At 34.1% G+C, this 27,137-nt stretch overlaps 1 protein-coding gene across 1 annotated transcript; it reads right to left on the minus strand.

The window, feature by feature from the left end:
• On the minus strand, nucleotides 1-27,137 carry LOC136037138 (very long-chain specific acyl-CoA dehydrogenase, mitochondrial-like). The gene is made up of 10 exons (XM_065719634.1): nucleotides 26,954-27,137; nucleotides 21,845-22,058; nucleotides 17,408-17,626; nucleotides 16,316-16,571; nucleotides 14,249-14,424; nucleotides 12,433-12,696; nucleotides 10,730-10,898; nucleotides 6,440-6,627; nucleotides 2,457-2,669; nucleotides 1-324 (listed from the first exon to the last, which is right to left on the minus strand). Exons 1-10 carry the CDS (start codon nucleotides 27,019-27,021, stop codon nucleotides 187-189), a joined length of 1,905 nt encoding a protein of 634 aa, XP_065575706.1. The 5' UTR covers nucleotides 27,022-27,137; the 3' UTR covers nucleotides 1-186.

Here is a 27,137-nt window from a genome sequence, read left to right on the forward strand (position 1 = left end):
TTGTGTAATTTCGTACATTTAATAAAATAAAACATTCCTATCACATGATATACGCTAGGAATGCAAAAACATAACTAAAGAGAAAAAAAAATATCCGAATAAAAATGGCTACATAGTTAGTAGCAGATGATAAACCCAGACTATCTAAGTAAGACGTTAGATATTAATTGATAGCGAAAATAAAAATCATATTCCAAGCGGATGGACTTGTACGAGTCCTCCATTCTCACACATTTCATTAGCTATTTTTGACATAAGTTGGAAGTTTTCTTGCTGAACTGTAGAGCGGAGAGCGTTCAAATTTAGTTGAGTTCGGTCGCAAGCCTGAAAAAAGATTGAAGAAATTTAAACTGAGATACAAAAAAACTTACAAATAAGGCGAAAAAAAAGTCAAGACAGATAGCTAATTGTTATAAAATATGTGAGCAATAGTAGTTTTGTAAATTTATTGAAATGTGTCTCTAGTTCAGGGGGGAGGGAGGTGGTATTTCAACAATAAAAAAGACTTACTGTTCAGATTTTCCGAGAATCCTTTCGACCGATTATGTGTCCCGATGTGGTTACGAAGACTAGGTGCTACTTTTTATAGTTTTTTTTTTCAATCATTGTTAGATTTTACTTTTTGGAGCAGAATTTTTACTTTAGCATCTTGCTTCAACATTTACGTTGCATGTAAGCCACAGGAATAACTCTGAGATATTGATATCCTTTCTGCTTCTTTTTCATTGACATAAACCTATGATAAACAAAAGTCAAATAAAATGACTTGAACTCTTGCCTGGCCCCTGTCCTTCCTTTCTTGTCTAAGATAAATCGACTGCAGCAAATCCTAAAATGTTACGTTAAACAGCATTAATTTTATAGGAGGGTAAACAAACTGAAACACATGTTTTGGGCTATTTGACTCTAATTCACGGACAGATGTCTGCAAATGAAAGTTTTTTTTTTAAGCACAAGATAAGGCAGCTAAAAAATCTAAATATTTCTGGGATTAAGCAGAGAAAATAAAAAACACTTAAAAATAAATAAAACAACTATATTAGTATCAATATTAAGAATTAGTCCGCAAGGTCTTGCAGATTCTAAACACGCATTAATTTATAAGGGATTCTATTTGAGTTACCCTTGTAACCCTCTAAAAGGAGATGTCCCTTTTCTAAATATGAAAGAGTCGTGAGAACTTTTGAACAAGTAAATCTTTGCCTTGAACAATATTTTACTTCACTTTGTTTTTCCTCAGCTCTTGGCTTTTGCATTATGCTTTGGTTGCTTCTCAGGCTTAGGTTACTTCGAGGTTTGAATGTCGAAGACCCTTGATAAGAACACTTTCATAAATATATCTTCAGCTAAGACTAACTTCTATTTTTTTCTGCAGGCTCCAAACACGTAATATTTTATGTCAGTCACCCTAAAAAATTTTGGAGTAGGCCCTGCTGGAATAGAAGGAAGAGGAAATGGGGGTCCCTAAAAGCATGTCATTATAGTTCTTTTATGCTAGATAAAAACTGAAAATTACCAAGACATTCTTTTTGTTAATAAATAGGTGCCAAGATGATAATTTATCAGACTTTAAGCTGGCCATCCTGTAGATGGTGATTGACAACTTTACAACGAAAGGTAAAAATGCCCATGTGACTCGATAAAGTCCAAACTTACATCTTTTACTTATCAAATCAGTCCCAAGAACTGCATTTTCCCATTATTAATGATATAACAATAGTTTTCTTTTGATTATTTTCATTCTATAAATTTCTTAGAAAATAAATATTTATTTCTTATTTATTGGATTATTTTCCAAAAAAACACTCAAATAATAATTTAAACTAATAAAGAATGACACAAAGAATAAATAAAATTATAATCAAGAAAAAACATAAATAAAAAATAACAATGAATCTTTAGGAAAATGCGAGGTAAGTGTCTGAGAGGTCAGACACTTTAAAAATATGTCTGATTTTACAAATAGTATATGAAATTCGACCCACATGCTAATAAGATTAAAATCTGCCCACTTAAAACACTTTAAAGTTTCCTATTTTTTAGAAAATTTTCGAACAAAATAGTAAAAATGCCCAAATGATGTAAGTAACAGGTCAAGGGTTTGGTTATGTTTGATAAGTAAAGAGCACAGTCTCATACGGAACAAAATACTTGAAATATAAGAACAGATATTCAAACACTCAACTTAACTATAGTTCATGCGCTTGCATTAGAAAAAAATCTAACAAATTTCAAAATTTTCTGACGTCAGTGTGTGGTTTTATTTTGTCTAAACTTTAAATAAAATTCACAGAAATCTATTTAGCAGACAAAGCGTAAATTTCTCAGCTACAACCTTGTAAAAATCACCATGAACATTTTTTCCAACACTGCATATAATTTTTTTTAAGCAAAAAACATGGAATGACTTAAGAAACTTCAACAGAAGATAGATAAATGACTACAAGTTAACTTACTTCATTTACCCACACACGGGCAAGCATGGCCTCGTGCTCAGCGGAGGGGATGTTGTTGGCCAGGGCGAAAGATGCGCGCGACAGAACAACACCACTAGCGTAAAGGTCAATAGCAGCGTTTGCAACACGGTTCAAAAGAAACTGCTTCTCCAAGATGTTCTTTCCATATTTGGCCAGAAGACCTTCAACGGAAGCACCAAATCCTTCGATGGCCTAGAATACCAAAATTAGCAACTATTAGCCTTCTTTGCGTAATCGTTTCTCCCGCAACTCTTGTCGGAGCACAGTCATAGAAAATGTAGTGTTTACAATTTTGTCAGAACCTGACCTCTTCCACACCCCATAACACCTATTGACTATGAGGAAAAATACTCAATTGGCATCAGGTACCCGTCGCATGAAGTCCCACGATCATTTTCAGACATAAATAAGTGATTGGTTGGGAGTTATCGGTATAACCAAATAAATAAGTAGATACCTGAAGTCTGACAGGAGGAGAAATCATACAATTCTACCAGTGTCTACTCCATATTCAGAGTGCTAATTAGAAAGCCATAAGCAAGACGTAGTGATAATAATTGACATAAAATACAATATCTGTTTTGAATTAATAAAACCGTGCGATAACAGATGCCTAAGGATATCAAGGCAAATAACAAGTTTCAAATTGAAGTCTCTTCATGATTTATTGTAACAATATGGACCAAGGTTATTGCTCACAGGCACAAAAAAGTGTGTACATACTAACAGAACTTAGTTCTTGAGGAACAGCAAATAACTGTGGGTAAAACTACAACTTAACTAGACATCTCCCATTGAATGAAAATAAACAAATTTCCAGCGTTTTTCATAAAAATAACGAATAATACAGTACCTCATTGGGATTGTATCATTAGTGTCAATATGATACCGAGATCTAAATTTCAATTAGTATCCCACCATCTAGAAACACTAATGCAATTCGATATTTAATTTAGTTCAATATTTAATCAATAAATATTTAATACGTAGACCATAATGAAGTATACAGCCAAGGTTACCCCTTTAATCCATCTCATGGTCAAACCTTCTCTTTTATTTCGTTCAATTAGAGGAGTTCCGAATATAAATCTACTCAGAACAACAATTTATTTATTTGTGCATGTTTTGATAAAAACTAAACACATATGACCAAACTTTTACAAACCGAAAACAGCTATTACTCTAGGCTTTCGACAGCTAGTAGATATTCTGAAAATTAAAAGACTAAGTTATAAGTCCTGACTAAAACATACTGTTTTTTTTTTATATTGATTTGAAAATGGCTGGTTTGAAATGGCTGAAGTAACGCAAAAAAGAGGGCAACCAATAGGACCATGCTTCTGTTAGGCACCAAAATTCATCAAACAACCCTATCGTAGATGTTCCAAGCTCCTATGTACAAAAATGTGGAATTTTGTATTTTTTTTTTTGCCAGAAGAAAGATCACGGATGCGTGTTTATTTATTTATTTTTGTTTGCTTTTCCCAGGGTGATCGTGCCGAACCAGTGATCCTATAAAATCAGGAGAGGGCTCATTTTATCGGAAATTAAAAGCTCTAGTGCTCTTTTTAAGTGACCAAAATACTGAAAGGCAGCTAACCCCCCTCACATGCCCCTTTTTCCCTCAATGTAGTTCGATCAAATCTTTTAGAGCCATTTTGTTCAACATAGTCAAAAGAATTAATACTTATGTCTTTCAAGATGACTTGACCCCCACAGCCTCGGAGGGAAGGGCTGCAAGCTATGAACTTTGCCCATTGTTTACAAACAGTATTGATTATTGGGAAGCATACATATATTTTAGGGGGTATTTTCTGCTGTGGAGGGGTGTTTTCTACGGGGAGAATTTTATGTTTGGAGGGAAGTTTCCGGGGGTGAGCTTTCCAGAGGAAATTTTACACGGAAGGAAATTTACCAGAATTCATATATAAAATTAACGCGGGAAAAAAAATGACCAGAAATTAAAAAAAGCAAGTGTTTTTTCGAACGAGAGTATACTAAGGAGATTTTTTCAGGTGGGATCGTCAGCAAGAAACTTTTTGGGGGAATTTGCTGTGAGGATGGAATTGTACGGGGTTAATTTCCCGGGAGAGCTTTCCGCGAGGAAATTTTAAAGGAAGGGGGGATTTACATGGAGGGTGAGGTGACTTCGCACCATTATTTGAAAAATGATCAGAAATTAAATAAAAAAACAAAGTTTTTTTTTTTAACTGAAAGTAAGAAGCAACATTAAAACTTAAAACGAATAGAAATCATTCCGTTTATGAGGGGGCTGCCTCCTTCTCAATATCTTACTCTTAACGCTAAAGTTACACCTTTTGTCCGAAATTCTTAAAGAACGAATCATGAAACACAAGGACCGTTTAGTTAGCATAACTAACTTATTTAAAGTGCTTAAAAACTTTAGCATGAAGAGCGGGGTATTGAGGAGTAAGAAGCTCCCATCATATACAGAATGATTTCTGTTCGTTTGAAGTTTTAATGTTGCTCTTTACTTTCAGTTGAAAAAACTTATTTTTTTATTTAATAAAATACAGACATAACTGAAATTATGGCAAATACTGAATTGCAATATAAACTTCCTGCAGTTCTACTCTGGGGACACCAAGTGGGAGGAGGGATATCTAGAAAAAACCTTTTCTTTTGGTATTCTTTGAAAAAAATGGGAAAAGGCTAAATTACCCCCATCCCCCTTAACAATTTAAAATGTTTAATAAAATTGAAAAAAACTTGTATTTCTTACATTTTCGTGAATTGGCAACCCTCATCTACTCTCCCATAACTAGGAAACGTTTAGCTTTTGCCCCCACCCTCAAAAAAGAATACTGTTTCTACCCGAATCATTTACTGTTGATTTAACTTTTTTTAGCTATTGATTTTCCACACATTGGAAGAGTGAATTGAAAATGAGAAAACAGAGATGCAAATATGGTATGCAAATAATTATATTGACACATTTTCTCCGTTTAAAGTTCTTCTGGCTGATTCTTATACAGCTAATTATAAGTCATTTAATAGGGACAGCTACTACTTACATCGCCCCTTCTTTAGTTACTATTTATCATTAACTGTCTATGCAGAGCCGATACTAAGTCACAAGGAATTCATTATAATTTAAGATATAACACTGACATTACACCCGACAACTCTGCCCTTTGATAAGAACATATGAAAATTAAGCAGTACTCATTTTTGGGGCTTACTGATAAAAATGAATGTTTTAAATGTCAGACAATAAGTCATTTCCAAGAATTTTCAAGTAAAAAAGGAAAACTTAGTGTTCTAAATTTGAACTTACTAAGGTGAAATGAAATTGTTCAACTGAAAGATATTTACATTCCCTAAAAAAAAACAAAAAAAACAAAAAAAAAAAAAAACGCGCAAGCGACATAGGTTTCGTCAGTCTCTGTAAGAATACAAAATATTCAAGGAAGATTTTTTTAAGAAAAGCATCTGCGGCCATCTACCACCCTACAAATAGCTTATTCAACCAATTCTTATGCTGACCCGCGTTTTTAAGACAAAGGCAAATTTAAGAACACAAATCTTATCCTCTCACGTTCTTTTCATATGTTTTACTAGTTCAGCTTTTCATTTTCAATGCTATCTGAAGTGTTATTTCTGCAGTTTGATACATTATATCCAAAACCCATTGGTGGGCAGGAGATCATTTGATGATTCGAGAAAATTTCAGAGGAACTTTAATATACTTTGTAGAGGTCAGCGGGTGCCACGAATGTACCCCAGGACAGACATGTCATGGGTAGCCTTACAGATATTTTCTTTTTGAGCAGCTCAAACTAATTACGTTTCATTAACTAAAAGCTGATATACAGACTTATTTCTAAACTTTACCCTTCTGAAGAAAATGAGAAGTAAATGCCACGTTTTCGATAAAGTTTTATACTTAAAAAAAGGAAAAAAACTAAAACAATCCACTTGGTAATAAAACGGAAACTCACCCGAGAAGTAAGCATGGCAGATTCAGCGAGACTTGGGTGTACTTTATCGGCAAGGGCACCTGAATCAGTCATGCCAACAGTTCGTTTAGCCCGTTTAGTTGCTTCGCCCAAGATAACACCCATATTTGACATTGGGCTGCTCAATGCCTTCTGAAGTTGACGTAAATGCCCGCCCGCAAATTGCATGCCTTGAAATGAAAAATCTTTAACTTAACGGTCACCTTTTGCATGTAAAATGAAGGACAAAAAAGCTCTTAATAATGAGTAACATACAAGCGAAATTGTAAATAAACAATAATAAAACATCTATGTAAGAACAACATATAACGCTTGAAAAATGTAAGAATAAACGCTTGAACAAACGGAGAAATACTAAAGGGAGAACTAAATAGAAAATTGTGGTAGAAGTAAATACAGAAAGAGTAAATGCAATTTTTTTTTGTCAAAGTAAAAATTGCGCGATACATCTTTTTGGGAGGGGGGGAGGAAGGGGGTTAATTTTCGGCCAAACTTCCTATTTATTCGGGAAGAAATTACTTAGAACTTTAGCCTTTTAACTCTTTAAATTTTCAACCTTTCCCCATTGGTTGTGCTTCTATAGTAAAAATTTATTGTGAGTTCATAATAGGGAATTACTTCGTATGGGGGGGGGAAGAATATTCAACAAATAGCTTAGTTTTGAGAGCCTTATTCATTTTATACCTCCTTACTATAAACCAGACAAAAAAAAAAAAAAAAAACAACCAAAAACAGACTAAAACTGTCAAAAGCCCTCTACCAATACAAAAACCATAATGGTTGCAGTGATATATTCAACCTAGTAAATATCGAACCATTGCCAATAGTAACCAGAAGTTTAAAAATTCATTAATAAAACTGTCTAGTGAGAATTATTTCGACTACTATCCGATTAATATTAATAACAAAATGTTATTTTAAAACAAATTTACAGGGATTTTGAAAAAGAGCCTAGAAATCCTTTGTGAATGGCGTCGGACCAAAACGAAAAGTAGAATCGCCATTGTCGAAAAACCGGCAATACTGGAAACTTCTGTCTTCCACCTTGAACAACACAGAAGATCACTTTTTTGCTGGGGTAGTACTGATGTGTCCTCTCTTTTTTTTCTGCTTCTTCTACTTTTTGACCACTAATAGCGAGCTCTTTGAGGTCTTATTTAAAAACTATTTTTTTCCATATCTAATCACTTTTTATAAATTAAGACACCATTTACGGAGTGTAAAGACTGAGAAGAATGAAAAGGGTACTATCATAATCTCCATGGTTGAAAATCCTATGCTTGAACTTTAGTCCCCCTCTTCTATATTCCTCCCACCCAGCCCCATTAACATTGTTTATAAATCGTCACTGACTAACAAAACTAGCAAGCTATTTCAGCATCAAAACAAGCTGTTTAAGGTTTCATTAAAAACCCATTTTTATCAATACAAAACCAACGCAACGAAACATGATTAGGAGCAGAAAACAACAACCCTACAGAAAATAAAAGTCTAATTTATTGGGCTTTCAATAATCTTTGACAAGCCATGAAAGCAGTAAATTTTAGTATATAGTTTTGATTCTATCACAATCTCAATTAGGAGTGGTTTTCAGTGAAGTGCTGATTTTTCAGAATTCTATAAATATAGAGAAATATCAAAAGTCAGTTTATTTGAACCAAAATTGCATATGTATGTTAAATAAACTGCGAAGCAATGATTTTTTTTTTTTTTTTAGTGTTTTAAGGTTCATCGTAGCTCTGTAATTGCATTATAACCCTTTTTTTAATTGATATATTCTAACCTGGTAATCTAATGCTTGAAGCGTAATTAAATTTCTTGGCCGCAGAACTCCTCAATAAGAATGAATAATTGGGCAATAATCTGGCCCTACCAAGAGTGGCAATAAGATTAGATGTTTATTTCAAAAGATTTTCTATCTCAAGTTCTAAATGGCTGAACTCGAATTGCGGAGTATAAAAAAAAACAATACAAGCAAACAAAATCATAAAAAAAGACACGACAACTAAAAACTGGCCAACAATGCCAAACAACAATGTCAGAAAGACTAATTATTTCCTTAGTTAAAATTATTGAGCTGCAAAATGTCACTAGTTAAAAAGATAAAAAAAGAATTTAATAGTAAATGCATTAAAAAGGTTTATAAAGGAACATATAAAAGGGGGAGGGAACAAAACAAGCAAACAAAGACAAAACCTGAAAATCACCAGTACCAAACAATAAACAACGAAAACTAGCGACAAGCGGTTTATTTTATCTGTAATGAAGGGGACAAAGGTCTTTTTCATATCTGGAGGTAAAGCGTCGAATGACCGGGTTCAGAAACAATCCGAGGCGGGCAGAACCTGGGGGGGGGGAATGTCTTTTTGGGAAAATGTTTCCGTGCGAGGGTTTTCTACTGCATTTCTTTTGCAAAATGGAGACACAGCATGATTGTCTTTTGCTCAAATGTTTCTAATCGGCCTTTTTTTTAAGAAGAGAGTATGGAATCTTGACTTCATTGAGAATTATTCGCAGGGCTCTTTTTGAATGAATTCAATTTCACGGGTGATGCCACGATGCCAAACCGGATAAGCATACAAGATGCAGGTAGAAACATGGTGATGACTGAATGACAGATGGGTCTCATCGTTCTTGCTTTTCTTTTTTATTGGGGGAGGGGGAGATCAAACTAAGTCAAAGTTCTGCATTGTGATCGAACTGTCTAACTTCCTAGACAACCTTTTAACCGTTTAATCGAGAAAATTAATGATTTACCAACAAGTAATCCCTGGCACAAAAACCTGCCACATAAATAAATTGGTCAATTTTTATCTTGTCTGCATGCAATAGAAATTGGGTTTCAGTCATTAATATTCTAAATTTAAACCTAGATATTTGTTTTGACTCAATAAAGCATCGTAGACCTTCACCTACAAAATAGTAGGTAAAAACTAAAACAAAAAACAAACAAACAAAATAATGTCAAGCCTAAAAATGGTATAGATGTAAATATAGTCTTAAGCTGCGCTCACTCTAAAATGATTGAATGGTGGAAAGCCAAAGATCAAAGTGATACATTATAAGTATATCATGGGTTAGGTTTTTTTTGTTTAAACTAATTCTACGAGAGAACAAATCATAAGACCTAATGGTGATATTGAGCTAAGCAATCAAATACCAATTTGAAACAATTCAAATCAAATACCAACCACTGATAAATAAACCTTTAAGTTTCACAAGGAATAATCATTTAAACAAAGGTTAAAACAGTAAACCAGTATTTTTCCGTGTTTTAATGAAGAGTTTGATAAATACAAAAAAAAAATCAAATTTTCGAACCCACAACTATAGATTTTCTGGGTTTTTTTCCCGTAGCTTCGAAAGTTTTGACGATTTTACTCTGGAAATAAAAAAAGCAGAGGTATTCGACTATAAATCACAGGTCACACTTTTTTATGTCGTCTGAGAATTTTCCTCGAAGACGGTTATAAATGGACAGTGGCTCACGTTTAAATTATGGTGCACAACAATGCTAATAATTAACATGCACAAAATGTCACTTCGGGTACTCATCCCATATTTTATTTTATTTTTTAAAGAACACGTTTATTGGCACAACTAAGCATAGAAACAAACTTTTAAAAGGTCACAGGAAGTCAAGCAAGAGTTACGAAGACCATTTAGAAGAGGCCTTGAGAATGCGATGCGCACTATTGCTCCCATCAGAGGGATGAATATGAAGTAAATGAGAAAGCTCATGCCGTACATAAAGGTCTATTCATATTAAAGTTGTTAATAATATCAGGATTTGGAGCTAGGCCCTAGTTCAGGAGCTAGGGCCAATTTGAGCCAACCGCAATTTTTCACCCAATCAGAAAATTATATGACAAATATGATTGACCAATTAGAAAATTATAATCTTATTCAATCAAATGAACGCGAACCAAATCTTGGTATCAGTAAAATACTCGTTATTAGTCACCATGAACAGATCCTTTTGACTAGAGCTATTATTGTAGTGAAATAAGGCAGGTTGTGTTAGTGAATAGGTAAAAAAAAAAATGCTTTTCAACGTGTACATGCCTACTTGGCGTTTTCATACTTCCAGCAACATTTCAACTAATCTTTCTGTCGAGATTTGCGCTATAGTACTATCATTATTAGGATTAACTCTCTATTCAGTCAAAAATAGAGTCACTAAGTAGTAAAAAGTCAAAAAGTTGATTACATTTTGTCTTAACGATTACGAGTCCCTACATTTAAGAATATATAAATTTAGAGTAATAATACCTGTCAGAGCAACGAATAGCCGAAGGATATCATTGGTGCCTTCGAAAATTCGGAAAATTCGAAGATCTCGCATAACCTTTTCGATACCATTAGATTTCATAAAACCATTTCCACCTAGAACTTGAATTGCTTCATCTACAACATTCCAAGCAGCTTCCGATGCAAATACCTTTAAAAAAAGCTTTATTTTAGAATTTTTTTTTTATACATTTTATATTTCTAATACTAATTGACAACAGCAAACTATGATGGAGGTGAATAGCACAATGGGCATGTACTAATAGTCTTTACTAACTATTATAATGGGCATATAAAATCCTAATCATTGTCTGTTATAGCACGACAAAATGTTTTCCTAAACGAATAATAGAAGCTTTATCTTAAGATTAAACTTTAAAACGCAAGAAAAAAACAAGACACTTTGAAGAGGAGAGGGGTGTCCCCGCCTAAACGTCCTGCTATCTAAGGCTGCCGCGTCCAGGCTTTCGCTATGAGGGCTACCAATCCCTAAGCCTCTGTTACTTTCTTTGAAGTTTTGAACCAAAAGATAGGCACATTGCACTTTGTTCTCAATATGTAAGGGATTCTCGATCTCAGTGTATGTCCGAGTCTAATCTGCAGACAAACTCAGTTTAAAAGTGAGCTGAGTCGTGACTGGTGCAAACATGATTTAAGGCTTGGCTTAGTTTATATACGGGCTAAACCTAAACTGCTCTTAATCTCCTCTCTCCCCGATCCGATTTCTTTTTAAAAAGGTAGGCAAGTAGCACCTTTTTCAGATCAATGGGACAGTAGTACAAGAGATGTTCCCCCTTTTTCAAAAATATGGAAAATTTTCTCTTTCTTTTGATGAGCAACACTAAACTGAATGAATCTTGTGTATTTGGAATCAGCATAAAAATCCAATTCTTTGATGGGTCTATTTGATGTGAAAAATCTGTTTTTTAGAATTCCGGTTACTATTGAGATATCCCGGGACGCACAAATCCACGATCGCTTACAATATCATCAGTCGCGTACCTTTTCTACTGCACCTCGTATACGACTAGTTTCAGATTTGTTTTTTATCAGACCGGCTATTACCTTCTCCGGCATTTGCAACGTAAGTCCTTAAATGAGGTTGTAACTTGTGAGAAAACTACCTCCCCATTCAACCTGAATCTTTCCATGTAAAGAACATTAAAAATCTATTGCGCACAACTGCAGCTGATGGAGAGTTTCGACTGAATAATTAAACTTTTCGTGAAAGTTAAATTACTAACCATCATTTCAGTTCATATACAGAAAAGCTTAAAAAGAAAACTTAAAAATACTCCTTCACTTGAAACTCGATTCAATTATGTGAATTAAAGGAGCAGAAATCAACTTTAAAAATGTAAAAAAAAACTTTTTCGACTGGTTAATAGCGATGTAGAAACCCAAAATTTAAACTTATTCACTCGTAGAGGCGCTAAAAAAAAAAAAAAAAAAAAAAAAAAAAAAAAAAAAAAAAAAAAAAAATCTCGAACAGTTCTCCTTTAAGATGTATTTCGTGTTTTCCTCTTCGTTTGCTAGTAGAACTTTCATTTTAAATAATGTCTTACATAAATTTATCGTCTTAGGACTACAAGTTATTTTTCGTATTACAACTTTTGTTTTAAATACGATAATACGGTATTTCAGTTTCACATACGGCTTCATTGATTAAAAAAAAAACAACTTACCTTACTAATAGCAGCTTCAACTTGGAAATCTGTCGATCCTTTATCCATGTTGGCACTAATCATATAAGCCATAGATTCCGTTACATAATGAAGCATTGCCATGCGAGCTAGTTTTTCTTGAATCGAGCCAAATGAACTGATAACTCGTCCAAACTGGGATCTCTGTGTAGCATGGTCAATGGCTTTTCTTGTGGCAGCTCGCATAGTGCCGGATAGAGCTGCAGCCATACCAAAACGTCCATTATTTAAAATATGCATAGCAACCTATAAATGTAAAAAGCTCTGTAATTTTCGGTGATTATGGACAGCACTGAAAAAAAAAATCAGTTCAAGAAAGTTTCTTTGTGCGTCTAATGCGAATTTTCCCACTGAATTCGAAAATTCAGTCAGTGGTTCAATTACATACGGCTCTAGCGTAATAGATCGTGTTATGGAAGCAATATTTAAAATTTATCCTATTTCAGTCTAACTTTTTTTTCAGAAGATAAATTGTCAATGAGCCACATTTTTTTTTTATTTTGAGGGCCTAAGAACTGCGGCACTCAATCGATTGAAAAAAAAAAATTTAAGTGCTGCTCCTGCAAGACTTTCGTCGTCGAAGTTGAACAAAGGTAGCAGCAATATATCATGTTGCCATAGCAAAATTGATTACATTTATTCTAAGTAGCAATTTGGGTGTTTCGGATGGATACTTTTCTCACACCGTTTCGAGTCAATGGCTTCATACTTTAACCAGATTGCTTTCAATAATAACCAAAGTCTATCACATAAGCATTTCTCTGAAATCTTTCGACTGGACTTGTGGAGGTTCAGGCAAAAAAAGCTTCAAAAATATATGAATGATAGAGTTTCAGACAAAAATAACATGTATAAAAATAGTTATAGCCTGTTTAAATCAGAATCCTAAGTCTATGGTTATTAGACTTAGATCGCTATTAACAAATTCTGTTTGTTTCAAGTTTAGAAATAAATATTTTTTCTAGCAGCAATTAAATTCAGTTCACATACGGGAGCAACAGCGCAATAAACTTGAAGGATATCAAGTCCAATAATGAGCTTTTAGGAATAAATTTCTGAAAACAGCCCAACAAAAAGTAAACTAGATTTGCGGTGGCTGCGCATTGTGAAGTGTTGCAGCTACTTTTGGTCGGCTTCTCAGACGCTCCAGTTGTCAACCTATTGTAACTTCACAGATCATAATGCTTCAAGAATAATTTTTTTGAATTTAATTTAAAAAAGAATGAAAACAAGTTTCAAAAAAATAATTCAAAGAAAAGTAAAGAGCAATTAAAACCCAAGAGGAGCAGAAATAAAATCATATAATAGTCAAACAGTTCGTGGTAACGAGCTGTAAGTAAGGAACGACTGGACTCAACAGTAAATAAAACTCTTTGAAGATACCTGTCAAAAGCACGAGAAAATTTTTCCTGATTTTCAGAAAAGATCAAAAGGGGGAAAACCTAAGATGGGAAGTGATCTCGACGCAGATTACACCTTCAAATTCAGCATATCAGAGAACCCCAATTGGAGGTTTTTAAGCTCCTATATATGAAATTTTGTTTACATTTTAGTACAGGCACAAAACAAGGAGGGGGGGGGGAAGGTTTAGAATCATGCCGTCCAATATCGATATTTTTATTATATGTCGTTGAATTTCTTAAGTTTTCAGCATAATTTACCCAATTTCCCGTTTTTAAAAGTGCCCCCCTCAAAAAAAAAATTTATATGAAATAAATTAATATGTAGATAACATTGGTCTAATTCTTTTGTAGTTCCATCTTATCTACTTTGTTTTCTTTTTTATCTAAAGACATACCTTGAATCCTTGTCCAACTTCACCAAGGACATTTTCAACCGGCACCTTGCAATCTTCAAAATAAACTTCCGCTGTGTTTGAACATTTGATACCCATTTTTTTCTCAGCAGGTCCAGATGTAACACCACCAAATGATCGCTCAACAATAAAGGCAGTTACTTTGTCTTTTGTCTCTCCTAATAAAGAATCCATTTCATATTTAGTAACAGGTTGCTTTCCTTATTAACATATTCTAATCAAATACACAAGGAGGGAGCTCAATTCCCATTCCCTTACCTCTCAAATTTAAAAAAAGGACAAATCGAGATATCTAGGATCAACCATCAAATTTCAGATTGCAACTACGTAGACATGAAAAGTTCTTTAAAAATTTAAAATTTTAGCAAACAAACGAACTTAGGGAAATGACCGTAAGCAATTAAAACTGATTCCATAGAGCTTGTCAGAATAGAGCCCCGTACAGAGGGAGTAGGGTTTACCATAGTTTCCTAGAGATTTTTAAGAATTCACTTCTTATTTTTCAATTCTTTTCTAAAAAGTCCCATATAAAAAATATTTTTTTTTTGCTTGAATTTACAAGTTTTGTCGTATCAGACACAATAACAGACTGTCAGAGAGAATAGTAATACACATAAATAACTGATCTTAGAAGCCTCAAATAACACTGGCAAAACATTAAATAAAGTGATTGAAATAATCGGTGGAAGATATTTATAAAAACAGACTATAGTAAAAGAAAAAATTTAGCATAAAGTAAATCAACGAGTTCAGCAATTATGATCAATAAAGGAAATTTAAAGGGGAAAAAGGCATGATAAAGCTTAAATCTGCTTAAAATTATTCAGCTTTTTTTAATCTCCCTAACATTGAATGAGGCAAGTTTTGCTCAAATGAGAAGGTGAATTTGTTTTTCTGTAGAAATAGTTAGTTAGGCATCAACATCTATTTTGTCCCTTTAAAATAATCCTCCCTCGGATGTAAAACACTTGTGCTGGTCCTTTTCCAATGTTCAAAGTACTTTTGGTATGTACTTTTATGCATTGCCTTGAGCTCTTTCAGCAGCACAACAGTGGCAAATGGCTGTCATTTCAGCAATTTTCAAACAATAAAGTCGGAAGGAGTCAAGTTTGTGCGTATAATGGATTCGATATGATAACAATTGTTTCTGGGTAAAAATCACTAATGTGTAACAATGTTGATGCAACAGTACTTTTCCTCGTAATTCCGCACTTAACGATTGTATTCATCGTCTAAATACTTCCATTGGTTGTTGATGGGCTGGAGCCTCCAGGACGGGGATGGTCATTAGCATCTTCAAGACGTTCTGTGAAGAGGTTGTACCATTTATACACACTTTTCTTACTCACTTTTCTAAGTGCCACAGTAAATATTTAAAATATACTGGGCCAATAGAATATTTTTTACACAAAGTTTAATGCAAATTTTTTTTATCCATAGTATCAAAAAAAAAAAATAATCGTAAAGCGCACAAAAACAGGTAAAACCTTTACAAATGTCAAAGACAACTATAACTAGGCCATCTTGCCAAAATATATTAGGGATAAGATTACCAACATAAAACAAAACAAAATTCATAGTTACCTTAATAAATTTGTGACCTTTCTTAAAATTCGTAAGTATCCTAATAAATTTGTGATAAGTATCTTAATAAAATATATGATGAAAAAAGATAATCCACTTCCTCTTTATGTTTTCGTATTTTTATGACTCATATTTCTGCTTCCACCTTTAAACATATTTCATTTTTATAGTGGCCAGCTTTGGATTCCTATTTTCTTTTCTTTTTAAGCTTTTTATTGCCTGAAACAGAAATTCAGCCTTTTTAATTTGCGAGTCATTCTTCAGCAGGGGACAACATTATCGCCAAAAAAGGAATATCGGTGAATATTTTTTCGAAAGGAACAAGTAACGTTTAATTTGAAGACTTGCCTTTCCGTTTTACCGCAAAACGCCAGTTTGTGAACGTTGCAATCTTGCGGCATGGCCTTTGTCACGTGCTTATTCGAAAGTTAAAAAAGAAAAGAGATTGAACGGAAGTGAGCTTACCAGTAGCAGGGTCGGTGACGGGAGTTTGTGCAAAGACAGTGAATACTTCTGCAAAGCCACCGTTACTAATCCAAATCTTACTACCATTGAGGATATAGTGCTTGCCATCTGGTGACAACACTGCTTTAGTTCTAATGCTTCCAGCATCTGAGCCACTGGCTGGTTCTGTTAAAGCAAACGCAGCAAATTGTTCTCCAGATGCAACTTTAGGAAGGTATTTCTCTTTCTGTTCCTTATTTCCAAATAGAGTGATACCCTGAAATAAGTAAAGGAATGCTTTTTATCTAAGCTCCCGAAGCATATCATTTAGGTACCAAAACAGAAGAGATAATTTTACCCCATTAATCTTGGAATTTGTTCATACCATAAAAAGTGTCGAGGATAACAATGAAGTTTACGAAAGGTACTTTTATCTTATCTAGTAAAACAGCCTACATCTCTTAGTTTTCCCAATAAAACCAGAAAACTAATTATTTAACTTTCCACCTTGTCTCCACATGATCAGCCAGATAAACAACGAAGGTATCTTCTGAGAAGATACCTTCAGAGGCTGCATATGGCCAGCATAAATATGTCTGACATATACAGAAACGACTACTCCCGGGCACCAAAACCATCATAAGCTGACAAAAGGTAGTATCACTCGACCTCTAACTTGTCTAATTCAAAGCTGTAGCTTTGGCTACCATTTTTGTTAAATTTAATTGCCTGTCCCAGTCTAATCTTCTCACTATGCTTTTCGTGTATTCCTTTGTAAGCTACTTAGTAAAAGCATCAAGGCCTAACCGGCCTTTCAATAAACAATAAACATACACCATGAGACAAAAAAAAAAGAAAAGAGAAAAAGCGTAACAGATCTACAAAAAAGAAAATCTACACATAACTTGGTCACATTTGTACCATTAAGCCAAATTTTTCAACGGCAAAAAAATAAAAAAAAAATACAGAAAAAGAGAACAGAGAGCCAAGGCTTCAAATTTAAATGAAAAATTTTGTTTACAGTTTCTTAAATCAAAGCAAAAGTGACACAGTACACAATACAATAAATTTTATACTTATCGGGCAGGTATTGACTATAATTAAATGGCTTACCTTGAAACCAATTGACTGATGCGCTCCAAGAACAATGCCAATGCCAAGATCATATTCACCAACAACTTGTACTAATCTAGCATACTGAGTGTTGTTCAAGCCAACTCCACCCAGCTCTTGCGGGACTTGAAGTCCAAATGCTCCTAATTCACGAAGGCCCTGGAGAGTTTCCGGTGGAACCTCAGCAAGTTCATCATTCACAGCAGCATCATTCACCTCCTTTAAAAGAAAAACGCTTTCTTATACCTTACTTTATATTTCATAATCTGGTAAGCAAAGTCATTGTTTTCGGCATAAGTTTTAGAAAAATAATAATGCCTATGTTTTTTTCGCATTTTTTTGGCTTAAAAATACAAAGAACAAAAGAGGAATAAAAAGACAAAAAAAGTCAAGTTTCGACAGTTAGAGCTAATACCTAAAAAAAAAAAAAAAAAAAGCCTTAAATAGTGTCTACTACGAGCAGAAGAATCAATCCTGATTACAGCAGGGGTAAGCCACAAACAAATTTCCTTTATAACTCTCTTCAAAAAAAAAAAAATAAAAAAAAATACTGTTTTTATATGTAAATCCACAGCAACATATCAAAGCCGTTTTCCATTTGTATATTTTCATCTGCAATTCACAGATAAATTTTCAAATGGAACTGATAGCGGGAACTCAGCAACAATGTTAATCTGGGCACCATTAGGTTGAAATGGAAAAAAAAAAAATATTTCTCGCATAGATACAAATTTAAAACACCCCAATAACAAAAATAACTAGCACAAAATAAATGGTCACTATGCATTATTCAGCAAGTTTAGATGTAACAAATATCAAGCGTTCCATTAATTTTTGCAAAATTCCTTTTTACAAAGGTTAATTTTGCCCGAAATCTTTGCAGAGCTTGCTCAGACGATTCAATTCGAACCCACATTTATCAGCCAGCTATAACTTAACACAAGTGGAAATCGAACATATTTTCGTGTTTGCTCAGATATTTTACCAAAAAAACGAAACAAGGACTCAATAAAGTTGGGTAAGTGCTTTATAAAAAAAGAAAACATTTAATTAATTCCTCCATCTTTGTTAAACAAGCACATTACTTGAATTTGACATTGCACTTTTGTTTCAGATTGTTACCAAAATTGTAACCTAATTGTAGGTCTTATAACAGGGAGGGAGTGGATGTACATTGTTTAGACATATAGCCACCGAAGTCGTCAAGAAGTACGACTTCATGATCTGGAAACAAAATTTATAACTTGGTTCTCAAATTTTTGTTTGTTCAAGTGCGCTTTCCTTTATTCTTGTAAAAATATTCCTTAATTCATCCGAATTCTTCTTCATCCCTTCTGTGCGGGAGTGGGGTAGCTTCCTTGAAAACTAAAATGTAATTTTTCGTTTTAACAACTCACTGCCCTCACTTTCTTTATTAGACCAAACTTAATTTTGTGAATTATCTAAGCAATTTCAATGATTTTTTTTAAACGACCTTTGTCGCAGGTACAAAGTTATTCCCAAGAGTAAATACAAAACCTAAGTTTAATTTATTATTGTTGACTGAAGTCCAAAGTTATAAGTGATTGGATTAAGTCCAGTAGTTTCAGGTAATCTATATTTATGGTTTAATGTGTGAGTTACATCAAATTATACCAATAGCCCCCAATACCAATGTACCAATAAAAAGAATTTAAAAGCATGTATTCAAAACAAGTATTTAACTACAGTATCTTTATCTGCTTCAAAATACGCACTTAACAACATTTTCTTATGTGTACTTTAAATACGTATTGAAATACATTTGTTTGCATTCGGAATACAAAACACTTTTCAGAATACAAACTACATATATCTTTGCTAAATGCACCATTTGCATACGGCCCACTTTTGTCTCTGCTAGGTATCACTACTTACCACTGATTTGGTCTAAGGGATTTCAAAGTTTGACTCGTTTCAAAACTAGAAATTAAAACGGAATAAAATGCATAGTTTTGACGACTATTCGTGATGTCTTTAACGCCAAGAAATTTTACAAAAAGGGATGTTACTACACATCATTAGAGGTGCCAGACAAGGAGCTCAAGTGGAACCTTCGATCCGCCAGCCTTTTTCACTTGGTATATCACGATAAGTGAATCAGTACTCGAAACGGCTACAATCTTGTACTTCCCATGAGCCCACTGACCAAATGGGATTAAATCAATATGAATACCAAGATTGCAACCATTTCAGAAACCAGCAAGCTTACCATATATTATATCTGTGTTATAGTAGAGTAGTTTAGGTACATTGGGAAAGTGGGATGATACTCGAAAACCCTGACAGCTTCAAAGTTGTAGTTGTTAGAATTAGAAACTACTCTAGATTGGAATCTAATTCCCACTAGAGAAATAGTGAGAAATCAGCTTTATTTTCCCAAATAGCACAGGTTGGGATTCAACGTATGATGCTGTAAAGCAATTCTTAGTAGTCAAGGAAACAGATAAAATGATGAAAGGGTATGATGAGCTAAAGATGCCAAGGCTAGAAAGCACTGAAATTGAACTGTTGGCTGAATATGTAAAAGCTTGGACAAGCTTTAGATAATCTGCAATGTAATAAAAACGGCTTCTTCAGCACAGCATTGCATGTCTTAATAAGAGTGAATAAGAAGCCGGTAAAAATAAAACATGGTCATGCTCCAAAATATACAAGTACTCTTGTGGACACAATCATAACTGGGGTTGCGAGTTTTTTCATGCCTTTTCTCCCTAGACATAAATGATAACACATCCAATGAGTTCACCATGGACAGTCGCACTAATAATACCAACAATACTTATTTATTACCCAATTACATCAAGAAGAGAATAAATATCAATTTATTTAACAGTTGGATAAAACCATAAGCCGACAAGCCCCAATAGTCCGCCTCTGACAGCCTGTTGTGTTCAGCTTCTCAACAGACAAATAACCAAAGGTATTACAATACCAAATACGAAGATGAAGCAGAAAATTACAGCAAGAGAAATAAGAAGATTGAATGTCAGAGCTTTTTTTTTCTTTTCTCTTTTTTTATTTGCTTAAAATAGATTGCACAGAAGATAACTCATTGATAAGCAAAGCTTTTTAACAGAGTAGAGTACAATTGTAAACAGAACAATCTAGGCGTACCTCAAACTTAATCTATAGATAACAGACATAAGATATGAATTTAGCTAATTGCTGTTAATTCACAAATTCCAAAAACCATTATTACTTGCCTAGCTAGATAGTGCTACAGGGAAGGCTGCCCCCTTGAAGGTTGACTCCCATTAAAGTCAAGTGGGTGTTAAACTGCATGGTAGCAAGGATAAATTTATATCTCCATGGTGCATTTTTTCACAGAGGAGCACACTTTTGAATTTTTTTTCTTTGTTAAATAAACCTGATTAATTTTTTAGAACAACATAAAATTTATCAAAATTGTTCAAGATTAAACTGAAAATCCTTTTTACAAATTAAAGATTAGTCATTTGCTGGAAAATGATTCCACTAGCAAAATTACTATAGATATCACAAAAAACGTGCAGTTTCAAAAAGGATTAATACAATTCCAAAGGCATTAAAAAATAAAATACACGTCTGGATTAGAACAAGGGCAGCTGGGTCACCAATAAAACTTTTCAACATAAAACTAAGAAACCACTTCGTGGATTTCAAGAAAATTTTCTAATAGATGATCATCTAGAGGTTATTGCCCACTGATCCCCTAAAGGTAGTTGAGCCCCCTAAACCCGGCCACAATTCCATTAAGTGGCAAACTTATGGAAAGCAATTACAGTCCATTAGACTAGATAGATCAGACAGACACTTAGATAGGCATAAAGCCAATTTTGATGTCATAAACCCACATTGTTACTTGAGTTACAATGTGACATTCGCTATTATTTTTCTTGAATCCTTTTCTATGAAGAAGACATAACTTTTAACCTAGACAAAATAACAAACTCAAGATTAAGATGAGCTTAGAAGTGATAGAAACTTCCCTAATGGATCTTAATCCAATGGTTACCTTTACAGGGGCATGCCTACTTCATGGGAGGGGGGAGGGACAGACACCATGATTGGGACAACAAATATAGAAGTATCTTAAATTCTAGACTACCAAACAAAGTTTCATTCAGCTCAATTTTGTTCACACAGCTGTTCAGCTCCATGGTAATTTCAAACAGTTTTTCTCATTTAAGTCCTCAAAACAAAATGTGCCTGTAAAAAGTTTTAGCCCTGTAAAAAGCTCCTTTTAGTTCTCCTGTAAAATGGTCAGAATGTGAGATACATCCTTTTTTTTAAGCACAATGATGTGTCTTTTACCCTTAGGAAAGGACCATAGGTAGAACAAATTGATAACACAAGCACAAAGACTACTATATTTAAATGTTCAACTGAATCTGAGAACTTTAAGTAAAACAAACTAGCAGCTAAAGCTTTATGTACCTGAAAAAACTTGTAAGTTGGATCAACAAGCATTTCCAAAGTCTCTTTTTGATCTTGACTTAGACTTTGAGGAAAGGGGAAAGCCTGGTCTGTTCTAATTTTTCCAAGGAACATATTCATTGCAAACGAGCTGGATTCTACAGGCTTCTTATCCAAAGATCTTTCTTTTCTTCTTGAGTCCTTTGTTGCTGGTCTTGCAGCAGTTGCAAGGCATCTACAAGAATAACAAAAAATATATATATATATATATATTAGAAATCAAAAATAAAATTCCTTCAAATCAAAGTTGCATCCCAGATCTAGAGCCCTGGATCCACAAGTGTTGCATCGTGACCAAATCTAAGAAGGAGGGGGGGGGGGCACAGGTTACACATAAAATAATACCATCTCATCAACAGTGGTCTTTGCCTACTCAAAATATACAGCTCTCATGATCTTATCATGGCAAACACTCACTTACAACCTAAAACTATCCACCATTACAAATGTATAGTACTTGTCACACAAAGAGGATGACCAACTATGTCAGTAATAAGTGCTGGTTATCATTGCTGAAGAAGTATAGCAACTACAGATTAGTAGAAATTAGTACTACAAATGATTGACTTCTATGTCCTGAAGTCCAGCTTTGCCTACACGCCCGGCAATTGGAAAAACTACTTGTTGTAGAGGATTTTGGGAAACTGAAAAAACTAGTTGCTTGCCTCAAACACAGTTTCAAGATATCAGATGGTTTAGAGCTCCTTGGTATACTTTTCAGCAGCGAAGATGTCTGTAATTACTTCAAATCATAGACCAGCAAAGCAGCACTACTAGTGCTTGGGAAGAGGAGTTTCCCAAAGTAATCTTAGTTGACTAAGAAAAAGATCGTAGGTCTTAGAGGGAACATGGAAGCAAGACTCTTAGAGAACATGGGCACTTACAGAAAAAAAATATCCAACTTTGGGATGTGTCCTAGCCATGAATGACTACGTTCTTTCTGATGAAGCTTGTTGCTTTAAGTTGTGGAAGGACTATTTCAACTCCCTCCTCAAAACACTAGCTTGCCTGTACATCCTAGTGTTTCTCCCAGCCAAGCTAACTGTCAAAAGACCTGAAGAGGATGCTCATCTTGAAAAGCATTTTGCCCCTCAGAAATTAGGAATGCAGTTAACATATCAAGAACAACAAAGCTACTAGCATTTATAAATAAAGCTCAGAGCAGCTATAACCCTGTTTCTGCCCACCCTGTTCTTTATAACCCAGCAAACTGTAAACATTCCTGAAGACCAGTGGAAGGGTATCATCATTCATTTATGGAAAAAGAAAGCCTACCAGAAAACTCTTCTATATGGTCCGGCTTGATTGATGACAAATACCACTTGTAAAATCTGACAACCAGAGCAAGCTGCTTTTCTATTACACTAATGCATTAGTAGAAAAAAGGCATTAAATTATCAACAAGAACATCTTTTGCCTTACTTAGATTTTGATCTGCCCCAAGTATTTTGACACATGTCAAACCAGTTTCAGACTTCATAAAAAACTGTTAACTTTCTTGTTCTGTTAAATTTGTAGGTGAAAATGCTCTGATTTAAGAAAACCACAGTTTTCACACTTTTCTAATAAAACTTCAAACTTCTAATCAAACAGTTAGAGGTAAATGTTTAGTTTTGTTGCAAGCTGTCTAAAGTGGAAACAAGTTTCAACAAGTACCTCCAAATAATGGAAGTGTTTTCAAACAAAATGAAGTGGTACAACTATTGGTGCAAACTATGACTTTGTTGATTGAATATTTGTGCTTTAATAACCCCTTCTCCAAATTGTTGTCATTTTCCCAATATAGACAATTTAGAACTGTTACACACCCCTTAAAATTTGAAAACTGGTATTTTTCACATTTCTAAATCTCTTTTATAGGGTGGTGTTCAGGAAATTTTCAGAGGGGAAGGAGTATTAAAGATTTTTTGAGGAATGTTTATAAGAAAAACTATGAAACACATGAAAGACTTGTTTCTATTCATTTTGTTATGTTTTTATGAGTCAGAAAAAGGTTTCAGATGGGGGGTTCATACCCTCTAGCCCTCTTGGATACAGCTTGTTTTTTTCCTAGCCTATTTGAATTTAAAGGGAAAAGATTGTATTAATTTTCTCACAACCTGAATTGAGAGATCCTGTCTAAGACAGTGTCAAATCACAAAATTTAGGAGGTGTAAAATGCGTTTTGAAAATATAGTGGGGGGGAGAATTTGTTGTTCTTTTTTAAAGAAAACACAAATAAAGGCATTTTCAATGAAATATAAAAAAAAAATCTAGAGTGGGAGTATGGGGTGGTTCCCTTGTCCCTCCTGTAATTGACACCACTGGTCTCAGATTTCTGTTTTGCCTCTCTTCATGTTTCTAAGAATCATTATTGGACCTTCTTGAAGAAATGGACTTTCTATGTGCTGTTATGATTTAAAAAATAAATTTTATTGACACACATATAACATAGAAACTACCAAAGCCATTGGTATTTCTATGGTAAGCAAGGATTTGAACTTTTAATAGTAATATAGGATCAAATTTGACCAAAATATAAGCTGTAATGCACAAAAAGCTGCATTATATAGAGGAGGAGGAAGGGGTATAGTTAGGGACCTCAAAATAACTTCCTGGGATATACTTTAGCCTGTAGACATATCCCTGTAGATCACTGGTAATTTCTGTATAGTAGTTAGTTGAAAGACAATTAATAGACTTAGACATCCATCAATGCTAATTATCTACTTTCACTATTAAGCTGAAACTAGCCAGTGAGCTGGTGAATCAGAGCAATTAGTTAAATATTATGTTTATGTTCTGTTGATTTGAAGAAATGCCTTATGACACAATGGAGATTATATGGTTTTTAAGTTCAAGATTAAAGTTGTTTGAAAAGACTGTTTGGCTATGGGAAGGCTTTGGTGAAACAGATTTGGTTGAATAGTGATTCTTGCAAGAAAATATTACCTATAGAGCAAAGCAAATTAGTCCATGAGCCCTGTGGGCAGTAGAGTAAGGTCTGTATTCTATATCTATTGAATAAATATTTGGCCTGAAGCCTGAAAGAGCAAACAAAAAGTTGGTCATATATAACTAACAATTTAACCAATCAGAATAAAGGCCTTGCCCTGCTGCCTGCAGGGCTTTTGAACTAATTTGCTTTACTCTATTGATAATATTCACTTGCAAGAATCACTATTCAACCAAAATTTGTTTCACCAAGGCCTTCCCATAGCCAAACAGTCTTTTAAAACAACTTTAATCTTGAACTGAAACTGTATAATCTCCATTCTGTTGGAAGGCATTTCTTCAAAACAACAGAACATAAATGTAGCATTTAACTAATTGCTCTGATTCACCAATTCACTGGCTAGTTTAAACTCTAAAGTGACAGTGGATAATTAACATTAATGGATGTGTGAGTTTTTTAATTATCTGTTGACTTCCTACTATACAGAAATTACCTGTGATGACTGGAATAAGTATTTTGAATACAATTTTATTCACATAGTACAACCCCAACATTTCCCTTGGCTTAAAACCCTGCCCACTTTACACATTTTTAGTTTGCCTTATAGATGAGGAGGGTCAACCAGAAATGGATGCACTTCTGTAATTAGCATTTCTAAGTTCTCTAAACTGGAAATTATGCTGTTTCACAGCATAGTTTCCAGTTTAAAAAGCTTGTGATGAAACTAGACATTTACCCAGATAGATTCCTAGATTTTTTTCCCCCTAAATACTGAAATCCTTTTCAAACTGATAGTCTTTAAATTAAGCCTTCCAGAGTAGACAAAGTGTTTTTTTTTTGTAAAATTCTAGTCAATTGACTTCTTGCTATCTCAGAAATGGTTTAGGTTAGGAAAATGAAACTTTCAGGGATGGTTCTAGAGGCTAAAGTATGTCCCAGGAAAGTATTTTAAAGTACCCACCTCTAATCCTTCTCCCTCTAGAGGGCCCTGAAATTTGTCTACATGACAGGTCTGTCTATTGAAATTTTGACAAAACAACATTTTACCTTAATTTACAGTTACTAATTGCTTTTTCTCTGCCTTTAGTTTGGAAAATGCAATTCCTGTTATTTGAGTAGAATTTTGACCCATATCAATGTTGTTGTTTTTTCAAAATTTAGGAAATGTACTTGCATATCTTTAAAACCTTATAAAATGGAATTGAGCAAAGTTATAAAGCTGAAAACAATTTTGTTGTACTTCAATTAAGCAGAAGATCTATTTTGCAAGGTTTCACTTTTATAATACACATATTTTTGAAGGTCACCAAAGGTCAGGGCCCTCTAGAGGGAGAAGGAGTGGAGCTGGGTACTTTAAAATACCTTCCCAGGACATACTTTAGCCTGTAGACCCATTCCTGAAAGTTTCATTTTCCTAAACTAAACCCTTTCTGAGATAGCAAGAAGTCAATTAACTAGAATTTTACCCTTTTTTTTACAAAAATAGTCAAATCATCAGTACTTTTACCCTAGGGACAAGGTGAACATAGCCTACCTAATTACTTTTTTAACATTTTTTTCCAAATGTGCTGTTTTCCTGAGGGTCCTATATATAGGCTAGCCCTAATATTAATGTAGCCAATTTCTTTACTAGCTTATATCAATAGTCATACCTTACAGCTCTAAAATTTACCTGTTTAGCTTTCCAGTTTGCAATTTATCTCTGTCTTTGATTGATTGTGACCTTACCAAATATTATTTGAAATATTTTGTAGTGTATCATAATACAAGGAAACTTGATAACCTAGGCTAATCAGAATCATAAGAACATCCTGGGATATTCTGAAGCAAGAATTTAGCTATTATTGTGTTCAGATATGTCTTGGGCTATATGAACAGCCACCAGGAGGGAGAGATGCATTTGTAAGTGAATTAATAAGCATATTTGGGAAGAGCATAAAAAAATCAAGTAGAATGCTTACCTTTTCTCTTTGTCAGTTATGGAATCTTACAACCATTGGCCAAACAGGCCCTTAGAGGTATCCCAAGGCAAGAATGCAAGCCTAATATCTTTTGACAAGCCTATACTATTAGGCATATGTGATTGATAGCAAGGTCTTGAATAATTGGTCAAGGAAAAGACTAGCCTAGGTTACCTTGCTTGATGCTTAAACTGCAGCTGAGAAAGAAGTTTTTCTAATTTCACAACGTATGCAGAAGACATTTCTCAACTTAGATTTGGCCACAGAAAACACTGAAAGAGAAATTCCAGTTTTGTTGTATTTGCCAAAAAGTTACGTAAAATTAGCAGCATTGTCGTCACATAGTGCTGCCACATTT

Source organism: Artemia franciscana, chromosome 16, assembly GCF_032884065.1.
Source record: "Artemia franciscana chromosome 16, ASM3288406v1, whole genome shotgun sequence".
NCBI classification, from domain to species: Eukaryota; Metazoa; Arthropoda; class Branchiopoda; order Anostraca; family Artemiidae; genus Artemia; species Artemia franciscana.